At 45.3% G+C, this 13,062-nt stretch overlaps 1 protein-coding gene across 4 annotated transcripts; it reads right to left on the bottom strand.

Moving 5' to 3' along the window:
• Positions 1–530: 530 nt before the first annotated feature.
• On the bottom strand, positions 531–12,762 carry FAM210B (family with sequence similarity 210 member B). Of its 4 annotated transcripts, none has more exons than XM_063425693.1 (4): positions 12,691–12,762; positions 9,532–9,728; positions 4,909–5,084; positions 531–1,440 (listed from the first exon to the last, which is right to left on the bottom strand). In XM_063425693.1, the coding sequence occupies exons 1-4, from the start codon at positions 12,707–12,709 to the stop codon at positions 1,224–1,226; spliced, it is 609 nt and encodes a 202-aa protein (XP_063281763.1). In that variant the 5' UTR covers positions 12,710–12,762; the 3' UTR covers positions 531–1,223. The 4 variants fall into 4 exon arrangements, with proteins under 4 accessions (XP_063281763.1, XP_063281762.1, XP_063281764.1 ...); XM_063425692.1 differs by having other exon boundaries at positions 12,645–12,697; XM_063425694.1 differs by lacking the exon at positions 12,691–12,762 and adding an exon at positions 12,426–12,492.
• Positions 12,763–13,062: the final 300 nt, after the last annotated feature.

Genomic DNA, 13,062 nt, shown 5'->3' with positions numbered 1-13,062 from the left:
GGGTAGCACTCTACTCTCTCCTCCAGCTCTGCTTCACTCCCACCTTGTTTGATTGCTATTTCCTGTTGTATATCCCACATCCTCTAGACCGTAAACTAATTTGAGCAGGGTCCTCTTCATCCTGTAAGTTTTTGCAATTATCTCATCTAAATCTCCCCCTCTTACAATATTGTAAATCACTACAGAATATGTTGGCGCTATATAAATGCAGATAAGAATAATAAGAATAATAAGAGAGTTTAGGCTCTTCTTCCAAGATGAGCCTTTTGCAATAAAGGATTACTTTTACGCTGCAATACCTATACAAGGTGAAATGTCCCCTGATGTTACATATTTGACTATGAGTATGGTACTGAGCATCAACTCCTTATATTGGAGTGTGATCCAAAACAATTAATTCGTATCACTGATGGTGAGTTACTTGTCACTGTTGATATAGTGAATTTCTGATTGCATCACTGTTGCATCAAGTAATGAGAGCCAGTCTCGAAGGAATCTTTAACAACCATGGGAACTGCTGCAAGTGTAAATTAAATGAACAATCAACAAAACTTTATTATCCGTTGCAAACAAGGCACTGTCAATTTTACATTACAGGATTCATTTAGCTCTAGAGTAAGGCGTATTTATTCACACCATGTAGCCGGTCTGAAACATCCTTTAGGTCTTATTCACTAGATAGTAAGCTGGAAACTAAGCTTGAAAATTTTGGCTAAAATAGGCCAATATTCTGGATTATTCTCTGAACTGAACTGGCATAAACTCACCTGGAATGCTCAAATTTTAGGCCAAATTGGAAAAACTATCCCATTCTACTGCTTCCAGCTCAGCTGTTATGATCCTAACTGCAATTCAGTGGTAAATTTCTGCCGTTTCAAATTGTAGTGAATAACTCTGTAACTATAAAGAAGTTTGATCTAAATGTTTCAATTCAGGTTTAAAATTAATTGTTTAGTAGATAAGCTTCATTAATTTCTCTGTATCTTGACGGTGTCCCGAACACAGCTAATTCGACTGCGACCCAGATAAAACAAGATTTAGTGGTATCTTGTTGAATGGTTGTTGTTTTTTTTGTTCTTGTACCATCAACACAATATTTATCTTGTACAATCAATACAATATTTGTTTCACAATGTATTATTCATACATTTGATCATATAATTTCTTTAAAACTTACATAATTCTCTAAGAAAAAGCAATATTCAGCTTTTTTTGGTTTTGGTTTAATGGGCCTGAGGAGGGGGTTTGAAGAGACCAATCTTTCGAAAATATCTGACGATGAAGGGAACAGATATTAAAGTGATGCTAATCCGCACAGGAGCGAAGAGTTTATGAATGGCATACGCCAACACAAAAATACTGGTCCCTGCTGCCAACTTTGATTGGACCACCGTTTCACTGAAGCCAATTTTAAGGAGAAGTGCTGAAACATCAAGGCCACTGCATCAGAGGAGGGAAAATAAAAAAAATAAAATAAAAGGAACATTATAATAAGATATAAGTTTTCCATGCTGCACATCATGCCTGTTAATAACAAAATTGCTGCAGATAAGAGTTTAAAATAAAAATAAAATGCCCTGCTCTAGGAGCTCAGGATCTGCTTTTAAATCAACACATTTCAGAAATTTAAAGGGAAAAGTACCGTACATAAATAATCATGAAAGCTTTGGGCTGTATAGATATTCAGTAAAAATTGGACCAAAAAAAGCATGCTGACAGAAGCCATCCTGGTATTTGAGGTGAGAATCTGTACATCAAGGTCACGCTGTATAAGTACTAGACAGGCAGATAGGAGGAGTTTGCTTCCTCCTGTGTTTGTTACTGAAGAACTGGGTTTATAACTGCAACAATTATTCCACTATTTCTCTACTTAGTGTGAATACTCTAAAATGTAGTACAGACGTTTGTGGTATAGTATATAAGCTCAACACTCCTGTGGGGGATCCCCTTTACCCACACCTTTAATACCAAGAAAACAAAATACGGGTGGAGCAATTTAAAACATGTGTATACTTACCTTAGTTCTGATAATGCAACAATGCTGTAAGGATACAAATAGGGAAACAATAGTGCAGATAAAACCTTATAAAAAGAGATGTATCAAATAAGCGGTACACAAAATTAGAGCCATAGGATCACTTGACTTTAGTATTTAGCGCATCAGGATCCTTAGAGAGATCCAAGTCCCTCTTCTGTAATGTGCAGAGAGTGCTTAAAACCAGAAAGCAATCTTCTCTAGTGTTTAGCAGATGGTAGTAATAAAACCATTAATGCACTCACATGGTTTTAATGGAGATGAAGCCATATCACCATAAATGAAGAGTTAGAAGGTTCTACGAAAAGATGAGATATAGAAATGTATCAACCAAAATAAAAGTTAAACACAAAACAAATTTCCAAACACCAAGACACGTTTCGCCAAATTTGCTTTCAGCACTCTCTGCACTTTACAGAAGAGGGATTTGGATCTCTCTGATGCGCTAATACTAGAGCCAAGTGATCTTATATTTCTATATTTATGAGTGTATACCACTTATAAAAAGTTATCTAATTTCATATAAGGTTTTATCTGCACTATTGCTTCCCTCTTTTTATTCTTACAGAATTGTTGCATTTTTAGAACTAATGAAAGTATACACGTTTTAAATAGCTCAACCCATTGTATGTTTTCCTAGTGTGTGTAATCTGTTCTGGCAATAAAGCATCATGGTAAATTCCTTTTAATCCACATCCGAACAGTTTGATTCACGCAAGATTTACCTGTGGAGTCTTATTGAATGAATATGACTCCTCCGGTAAATAGCTGTGCAAATTGATTATTCCAGACATGGATTAAAAGGAAGTCTAAGTTAGAGGTGGGTGTTACATTGCATTGGTTTAACACACAGTCCATGTATGATAAAGGCCACTGGCATGCCTACCACGGTTGCAGGAGTTGCAACTACCACCGGGCCCCTCATTCAAGGGGACCCGGTAGCAGCCGCGACCCATTTGACTGTGGGCCGCCTGAATACCTTATGGGTCGGTGCACAGCTGCACCGGCCCGGGTCTGCAGTTCCTGGAGGTCTGGCAGGAATGGAGAGCTGTGCTGTGCTTCTCCCCTCCTGCCTGTGTGTAGCGTGGCCGAGCAGTCTGACAGGAAATGCTCACTGTTAGAGCACTTCCTGGCAAACCGGGAACTACGACCAGTAAGGTAGAGGAGGGGAAGCATAGACATAGAATACCTAGATGCCGCATTGCTGAGCGGTGAGAAATGCGGCGGCCATCTTGGACCGGTCGCCGCTCTACTGAAGCTATTCAGGATCCCTTGGAAAGCCCATCTCACTAAAGGTAAGTGAAGGACTTGGGGGCACTTATAGCCCTTAATGCCCCTACCCCATGTCATTAATGCCCCTAACCCTAATCCTTAATACGCCTACACATACAGTGTTAATACCCCTATCCCAGCACACCTAGTTCTTAATACCCCTACCCCAGCAGGTATTAACACAGAAGGTAGGGGTATTAACACCATAGGGGTAGGGGTTTTAAGGACTAGGTATAGGGGTATTAACACTGTGTGTTTAGGGGTATTAACACTGTGTGTTTAGGGGTATTAACACTGTGTGTTTAGGGGTATTAAGGATTAGGGGTAGGGGCATTAATGATATGGGGTAGAGGTAGGGGTACTAAGGGGTAGGGGCATTAAGGACTATAAGTGCCCCCAAGTCCTTCACTTACCTTTAGTGAGATGGGCTTTCCAAATGTTCTTCAATAGCTTCAGTAGAGCGGCGACCGGTCCAAGATGGCCGCCGCATTTCTCACCGCTCAGCACAGAATGCGATAGACATGCGGCGTCTAGGTATTCTATGTCTATGAGGGGAAGGGGGAGAGAGAGGTTATGGGACCCAGGGAGGGGAAGGGGGAGAGAGAGAAAGAGAGTGGATTCTAGTTATGCCTCTGATTAAGGCACAACGAAGTGAGAATTAATGTATCCCTAAGCAATAAAATATATAATTTTATTGCTATTATAAATGGCATATTGATTAAAGGACCACTCTAGGCACCCAGACCACTTCAGCTTAATGAAGTGGTCTGGGTGCCAGGTCCAGCTAGCTTTTACCCTTTTTTTTATAAACATAGCAGTTTCAGAGAAACTGCTATGTTTATTCTGAGGGTTAAGCCAGCCTCCAGAGCCTCTAGTGGCTGTCTCACTGACAGCCGCTAGAGGCGCTTGCGTGCTTCTCACTGTGAAAAATCACAGTGAGAGCACGCAAGCGTCCATAGGAAAGCATTATGAATGCTTTCCTATGCGACCGGCTGAATGCGAGCGCGGCTCATGCCGCGCATGCGCATTCAGCCGATGACGTCGCGAGGAAGAAGAGGAGGAGGAGTAGAGCTCCCCGCCCAGCGCTGGAGAAAGAGGTAAGTTTAACCCCTTCCTCCCCCCAGAGCCCGGCGGGATTTGGTCCCTGAGGGTGGGGGCACCCTCAGGGCACTCTAGTGCCAGGAAAACGAGTATGTTTTCCTGGCACTAGAGTGGTCCTTTAAGGAGATGCCATAATAGCAAATCTCTCTCTTGAAATAAAAAAAAAAAAAAAAAAAACGCAAGGAAGTCCAGCGTTATTTCACAGATTCAAACTCCGTAAAATTGCAGTAAGCACCTTTAGTGGCTATCTGGTAGAGACAGTCTAAACACTGCAATAAAAACAATGCAGGATTACGTGGACAGGGACACTGAAACCAGACCACTTCAATGAGCTCAAGTGGTCCGGTTACCTAAAGAGTTCCTTTAATGCATGATATTGGGCAAAATTTCTTGTTTTTTTAACCTTCGGTACTCTGGGAGGTCTCTGACTGCCGGGACACACAAAGAGTACTAGCATCATAACCACTAAACTGAAGCTATATCTCATACACAGCACTCACCTGGAAACAAGAACGTAACAAATCCCAAGGGACACTAACGAAATTCCAACATGGAATGCGACTGCAACTGCTCCATATTCCTTAAAAACCTTCTTCAATTGCTGAGTCTTGCTCAATTTAATAGAATCATCATTTGAAGGTTTTCCCGGATTTGTGCCTCCAGGATCATTAGAGCTCTAAAAATAAAATAAAAATATAAATATATACAGTTAAAACAGCTGAAATGCAAAAATCTCTAAGATAGCTATGCATCAAGTTCAGCAACTGTGGCCTTAAATTTGAAATTCACACTTTAGTAAGAATGGATTACCAGTTTATTTAGGTCATTTTGGGGTTTCAGAGGAAATGTAAAATGCACTATTCACCCCTCCAGAACTCAACAGGTTAAAAGATATGACCATTTTAAGACCATTCCCTATTGGAAAGAGACCTACACTGACCTTCTGTTAACATTGCTGTTTGCTTGGATGAAAGAAGAGTGGAAAACAGATGGACGTATATGATATAGGTCACTTACTCAGGCTCTTGCATGCTTGAGATAAAATCATTTAAAAAAAAAAAAAAGTTTAAATCCAGCACATCAAAGAACCCGCTATTAATTTTAAAGCACAAACAGTAAAAATGAAATTGTGCCAATAGAAACCCGTGACTGTTTAAAGTGCAAGATTTCTCAGTAATCCAAATAACTTCAAATTCAGCACAAGCGCCCAGTCCACATTGAAATCAATAAGGAAACATTGCAGGTAAGTTTATAAAAAATAAATAAGACATGCACCCAGATACAATGCCATTTTATTTGCAAATCATGAAATGCCCTTTTGTGTCTTTACAGAAGTACGTTACCCTCCCATATGAAAAAAAAAAAAGAGTCATACAGGATTTTTAGCAAGGGCACTGGGAGGGTGCCCCTTTATCCTCCCAGTGCTATTTATGCCCGCTCTGCCCATTCCCCTTTTCGGTGCCATTCATACCAACTCTTCCCCCTCACAGTGCCATTCATAAACAACTCTTCCCCCTCACCCTCCCAGTTCCATTAATACCAGCCCTGCTCTCCCACCCTCCCAGTGCCATATATACCAGCTCTGCCCCCACCCAGTGCCATTCATACCAGCTCTGCCCCCTCCCAGTGCCATTCATACTAGCCCTGCCCCCTCACCCTCCCAGTGCCATATATACCAGCCCTATCCCCTCACCCTGCCAGTGCCATGTATACCAGCTCTGCCCCCTCACACTCCTAGTGCCATTCATACCAGCCCTACCCCCTCACCCTACCATGTAGTATACCAGCTCTGCCATCTCACCCTCCCAGTGCCATTCATACCGGCTCTGCCACCTCACCCTCCCAGTGCCATGTATACCAGCCTTGCCCCCTCACACTCCCAGTTTCATGTATACCAGCTCTTCCCTTTCACCCACCCAGTTCCATTAATACCAGTTCTGCCCTCTCGCCCTCACAGTGCCATGTATATCAGCTCTTCCCCCTCACAGTGCCATTCATACCAGCTCTTCCCCCTCACCCTCCCAGTGCCATTCATACAAGCTCTGCCCATCACCCTCCCAGTGCCATTCATACCAGCTCTTCCCCCTCACCCTCACAGTGCCATGTATACCAGCTCTTCCCCCTCGCCCTCCCAGTGCCATACCAGCTCTGCCCCCTCACCCTCCCAGTGCCATACCAGCTCTGCCCCCTCATCCTCCCAGTGCCATTCATAGCAGCCCAGCCCCTCACCCTCCCAGTGCCATTCACACCAGCCCAGCTCCTCACCTTCCCAGTGCCATTCACACCAGCCCAGCTCCTCACCTTCCCAGTGCCATTCACACCAGTCCAGCTCCTCATCCTCCCAGTGCCATTCACACCAGCCCACCTCCTCACCCTCCCAGTGCCATCCATACCAGTTCTGCCCTCTCGCCCTCACAGTGCCATGTATATCAGCTCTTCCCCCTCACAGTGCCATTCATACCAGCTCTTCCCCCTCACCCTACCGGTGCCATTCATACCAGCCCAGCCCCTCACCCTCCCAGTGCCATTCATACCAGCTCTTCCCTAACCCTCCCAGTGCCATTCATACCAGCTCTTCCCCCTCACCCTCCCAGTGCCATCCATACCAGCTCTTCCCCCTCACCCTCCCAGTGCCATGTATACCAGCTCTGCCCTCTACCTCTCCCAGTGCCATTCATACCAGCTCTTCCCCCTCCTCGTGCCATTCATACCAGCTCTGCCCCTTGCCCTCCCAGTGCCATTCATACCAGCTCTGCCCCTTCGCCCTCCCAGTGCCATTCATACCAGCTCTGCCCCTCGCCCTCCCAGTGCCTTTCATACCAGCCCAGCCCCCAATCACCCTCCCAGTGCCATGTATACCAGCTCTGCCCCCTCACCCTTCCAGTGCCATTCATACCAGCTCTTCCCCCTCACAGCGCCATTCATACCAGCTCTTCCCCCTCACAGTGCCATTCATACCAGCTCTTCCCCCTCACCCTCTCAGTGCCATTCATACCAGCCCAGCCCCTCACCCTCCCAGTGCCATTCATACCAGCTCTGCCCTCTCGCCCTCCCAGTGTAATTCATACCAGCTCTGCCCCCTCACAGTGCCATTCATACCAGCTCTTCCCCCTCCCAGTGCCATGTATATCAGCTCTTCCCCCTCACAGTGCCATTCATACCAGCTCTGCCCCCTCGCCCTCCAGTGCCAGTCATACCAGCCCAGCCCCCAATTACCCTCCCAGTGCCATGTATAGCAGCTCTGCCCCCTCACAGTGCCATTCATACCAGCTCTTATCCCTCACCCTTCCGGTGCTATTCATACCAGCTCTTCCCCCTCACCCTCCCAGTGCCATTCATACCAGCTCTTCCCCCTCACCCTCCCAGTGCCATTCATACCAGCTCTGCCCCCTCACCCTCCCAGTGCCATTCATACCAGCTCTGCCCCCTCACCCTCCCAGTGCCATTCATACCAGCTCTGCCCCCTCACCCTCCCAGTGCCATTCATACCAGCTCTGCCCCCTCGCCCTCCCAGTGCCATGTATCCCAGCTCTGCCCCCTCGCCCTCCCAGTGCCATTCATACCAGCTCTTCCCCCTCACCCTCCCAGTGCCATGTATACCAGCTCTGCCCCCTCACCCTCCCAGTGCCATGTATACCAGCTCTGCCCCCTCGCCCTCCCAGTGCCATTCATACCAGCTCTGCCCCCTCGCCCTCCCAGTGCCATTCATACCAGCTCTGCCCCCTCGCCCTCCCAGTGCCATTCATACCAGCTCTGCCCCCTCGCCCTCCCAGTGCCAGTCATACCAGCTCTGTCCCCTCGCCCTCCCAGTGCCAGTCATACCAGCTCTGCCCCCTCGCCCTCCCAGTGCCATGTATCCCAGCCCAGCCCCCTTGCCCTCCCAGTGCCATTCATACCAGCTCTTCCCCCTCACAGTGCCATTCATACCAGCTCTTCCCCCTCACCCTCTCAGTGCCATTCATACCAGCCCAGCCCCTCACCCTCCCAGTGCCATTCATACCAGCTCTGCCCTCTCGCCCTCCCAGTGTAATTCATACCAGCTCTGCCCCCTTCAGCCACATGTGGGGGGAGGACAGTAGGTCCCCCCCCATTACCATTATGGCCCCCACCTGCCGCACTGGGGTGGGGGCCTGTGGGGGAGGACAGTAGGTCCCCCCTCATTATCTTTATGGCCCCCACCCGCCGCACAGGGGAGCTCTTCCCCCTCCCAGTGCCATGTATATCAGCTCTTCCCCCTCACAGTGCCATTCATACCAGCTCTGCCCCCTCGCCCTCCAGTGCCAGTCATACCAGCCCAGCCCCCAATTACCCTCCCAGTGCCATGTATAGCAGCTCTGCCCCCTCACAGTGCCATTCATACCAGCTCTTCCCCCTCACCCTCCCGGTGCCATTCATACCAGCTCTGCCCCCTCACCCTCCCAGTGCCATTCATACCAGCTCTGCCCCCTCACCCTCCCAGTGCCATGTATCCCAGCTCTGCCCCCTCGCCCTCCCAGTGCCATTCATACCAGCTCTTCCCCCTCACCCTCCCAGTGCCATGTATACCATCTCTGCCCCCTCACCCTCCCAGTGCCATGTATACCAGCTCGGCCCCCTCACCCTCCCAGTGCCATGTATACCAGCTCGGCCCCCTCACCCTCCCAGTGCCATGTATACCAGCTCGGCCCCCTCACCCTCCCAGTGCCATTCATACCAGCTCTGCCCCCTCGCCCTCCCAGTGCCATTCATACCAGCTCTGCCCCCTCGCCCTCCCAGTGCCATTCATACCAGCTCTGCCCCCTCACCCTCCCAGTGCCATGTATCCCAGCTCTGCCCCCTCGCCCTCCTAGTGCCATTCATACCAGCTCTTCCCCCTCACCCTCCCAGTGCCATGTATACCAGCTCTGCCCCCTCACCCTCCCAGTGCCATGTATACCAGCTCTGCCCCCTCATCCTCCCAGTGCCATTCATACCAGCTCTGCCCCCTCGCCCTCCCAGTGCCATTCATACCAGCTCTGCCCCCTCGCCCTCCCAGTGCCATTCATACCAGCTCTGCCCCCTCGCCCTCCCAGTGCCAGTCATACCAGCTCTGCCCCCTCGTCCTCCCAGTGCCATGTATCCCAGCCCAGCCCCCAATCACCCACCTGTGTGTAGTGTCTAATCGCCGCGCTCTGTGTGAGCATGCCGGCCGGGCACAGCTGCAGGGGGTAGATAGGCCGCACAGCCCCGGGCTCGCGGTGAGTCTCCGGCCGCCAGGCTCCAGCACACAGCCCGCGCAGCCCGCCAAAGAAAGGCCGCAGCCCCGAGCTCCGAAACAGGCCTGAGAGACCGAGCATGGAGGCTGCAGGAAGACGGGAACCGGGAGGGGTCACACTTTATATAAACTGTGTAACACAATACAATGTCATATACACAGAGTAACACAATCTGATATACACAATTATACACAGAGTAACACAATCTAATATACACAGTGACACAATGTGATATACACAGAGTAACACAATGTGATATACACAGGGTAACACAATGTGATGATATACACAGAGTAACACAATCTAATATACACAGAGTGACACAATGTGATATACACAGAGTAACACAATGTGATATACACAGGGTAACACAATGTGATGATATACACAGAGTAACACAATCTAATATACACAGAGTGACACAATGTGATATACACAGAGTAACACAATGTGATATACACAGAGTAACACAATGTGATATACACAATCTAATATACACAGAGTAACACAATGTGATATACACAATCTAATATACACAGAGTAACACAATGTGATATACACAATCTAATATACACAGAGTAACACAATGTGATATACACAATCTAATATACACAGAGTAACACAATGTGATATACACAATCTAATATACACAGAGTGACACAATGTGATATACACTGACACAATCTAATATACACAGAGTGACACAATGTGATATACACACAGTGACACAATGTGATATACACAGAGTAACAATGTAATATACAGAGTAACACAATCTAATATACACAGAGTAACACACACTTTGTAATACAATGTGATATACACACTAACACAATCTTTGTAATACAATATAATATACACACTATAACATGCTGTAATACAGTGCAACACAATGTTATATACAGACTAACACAATGCACTATACACACAAATTGTTATGTAATACACATAGTGCTGTGACACACTGTAATACAATGTAATATGCACAGTGTAAGACACACAGGAATACAGTGTAATTTGCAGTGTAACACACACACACACACACACTAATACGCACAGTGTAACACACACAGTAATACACAGTGTAACACACACTGCAATACGCAGTGTAACACACTGTAATACAATGTAATATACACAGTGTAACACACAGCATTACAATGTAATATACACAGTGTAACACACAGCATTACAATGTAATATACACAGTGTAACACACAGCATTACAATGTAATATACACAGTGTAACACACAGCATTACAATGTAATATACACAGTGTAACACACAGCATTACAATGTAATATACACAGTGTAACACACAGCATTACAATGTAATATACACAGTGTAACACACAGCATTACAATGTAATATACACAGTGTAGCACACAGCATTACAATGTAATATACACAGTGTAGCACACAGCATTACAATGTAATATACACAGTGTAGCACACAGCATTACAATGTAATATACACAGTGTAGCACACAGCATTACAATGTAATATACACAGTGTAGCACACAGCATTACAATGTAATATACACAGTGTAACACACAGCATTACAATGTAATATACACAGTGTAGCACACAGCATTACAATGTAATATACACAGTGTAGCACACAGCATTACAATGTAATATACACAGTGTAGCACACAGCATTACAATGTAATATACACAGTGTAGCACACAGCATTACAATGTAATATACACAGTGTAGCACACAGCATTACAATGTAATATACACAGTGTAGCACACAGCATTACAATGTAATATACACAGTGTAGCACACAGCATTACAATGTAATATACACAGTGTAGCACACAGCATTACAATGTAATATACACAGTGTAACACACAGCATTACAATGTAATATACACAGTGTAACACACAGCATTACAATGTAATATACACAGTGTAGCACACAGCATTACAATGTAATATACACAGTGTAGCACACAGCATTACAATGTAATATACACAGTGTAACACACAGCATTGCAATGTAATATACACAGTGTAACACACACACACACACATTGTAATACAATGTAATATACACAGTGTTTTAACACAATAGAATATGTACAGTGCAACAATGCGATATAGAGAGCGTAATCCACAACGTAAAACGATGCTATAACATTGTAACACAATGCAACACATACACTGTGTTAAAGTGTAACACAATGGACAGTAATCACAATACACACTGTAACAATGCCCCCAGTAGGATTACGTAACACTGCTGTCTATTCACACACAGCCTGGCTCTACAACTTGACATTTACTGGAAAACATCTCTCGTTATCTGTTATACAACATCTGTATATTGCAAGAACCATCTGCGTTATTACACTGCATTCAGGTAAAACAGGCACTATGTATTAACAGCTTAATTTACCATGCACTCTGTATAACAGGCACTCTGTATTAACAGCTTATTTTACCTTGCACTCTGTATAACAGGCACTCTGTATTAACAACTTATTTTACCTTGCACTCTGTATAACAGGCACTATGTATTAACAGCTTATTTTACCATGCACTCTGTATAACAGGCACTCTGTATTAACAACTTATTTTACCATGCACTCTGTATAAGAAGCACTCTGTATTAACAGCTTATTTTACCTTGCACTCTGTATAACAGGCACTCTGTATTAACAACTTATTTTACCATGCACTCTGTATAACAGGCACTCTGTATTAACAGCTTGTTTTACCATGCACTCTTTATAACACACACTCTGTATTAGCATTCATCTTGTTTTGCCTTGCACTCTGTATAACATGTACTTTGTATTAACAACTTGTTTTGCCTTGCACTCTGTATAACAGGCACTCTGTATTAACAGCTTGTTTTAGCTTGCACTCTGTAGTAGCATTCCGCTTATTTGCCTTGCACTCTGTATTAGCAGCTTGTTTTACCTTGCACTCTGTATTAGCAGCTTGTTTTAGCTTGCACTCTGTATTAGCATTCAGCTTGTTTTACCTTGCACTCTGTATAACATGTACTTTGTATTAGCAGCTTGTTTTACCTTGCACTCTGTATAGCATGCACTTTGCAAACCTGCTTCCCTTTCCTCTGTCAGCCTGTCTCCTCCCTCTGTTTTCTCCCCTCCCTCCTCCTACACTTGCTCAGTGCCTCCCATCAAATCAGTATGGGATCCCTAATCCATCACTTAAACACTCACCCTTTCTTTCATGCATTATCTCACTGTCATTGACCTGAACAGAGAAAACAGAATTTATAAACAAGTCTTCTTGACAAGGACACATGAAACAGAAAAAAGACATTGCAAAGCAAGGTTATATAATTAGCAAATGATCCTGATAAATTCAATGTGAGAGATACATTTATAACGTTTTCACTAGTGATCTTGTAGTGAGCCATTCATGTGCAACATGCG

This window comes from Pelobates fuscus, chromosome 6, assembly GCF_036172605.1.
Source record: "Pelobates fuscus isolate aPelFus1 chromosome 6, aPelFus1.pri, whole genome shotgun sequence".
In the NCBI taxonomy this organism is placed as follows: Eukaryota; Metazoa; Chordata; class Amphibia; order Anura; family Pelobatidae; genus Pelobates; species Pelobates fuscus.
This window is presented reverse-complemented; position numbering and strand designations above follow the sequence as displayed.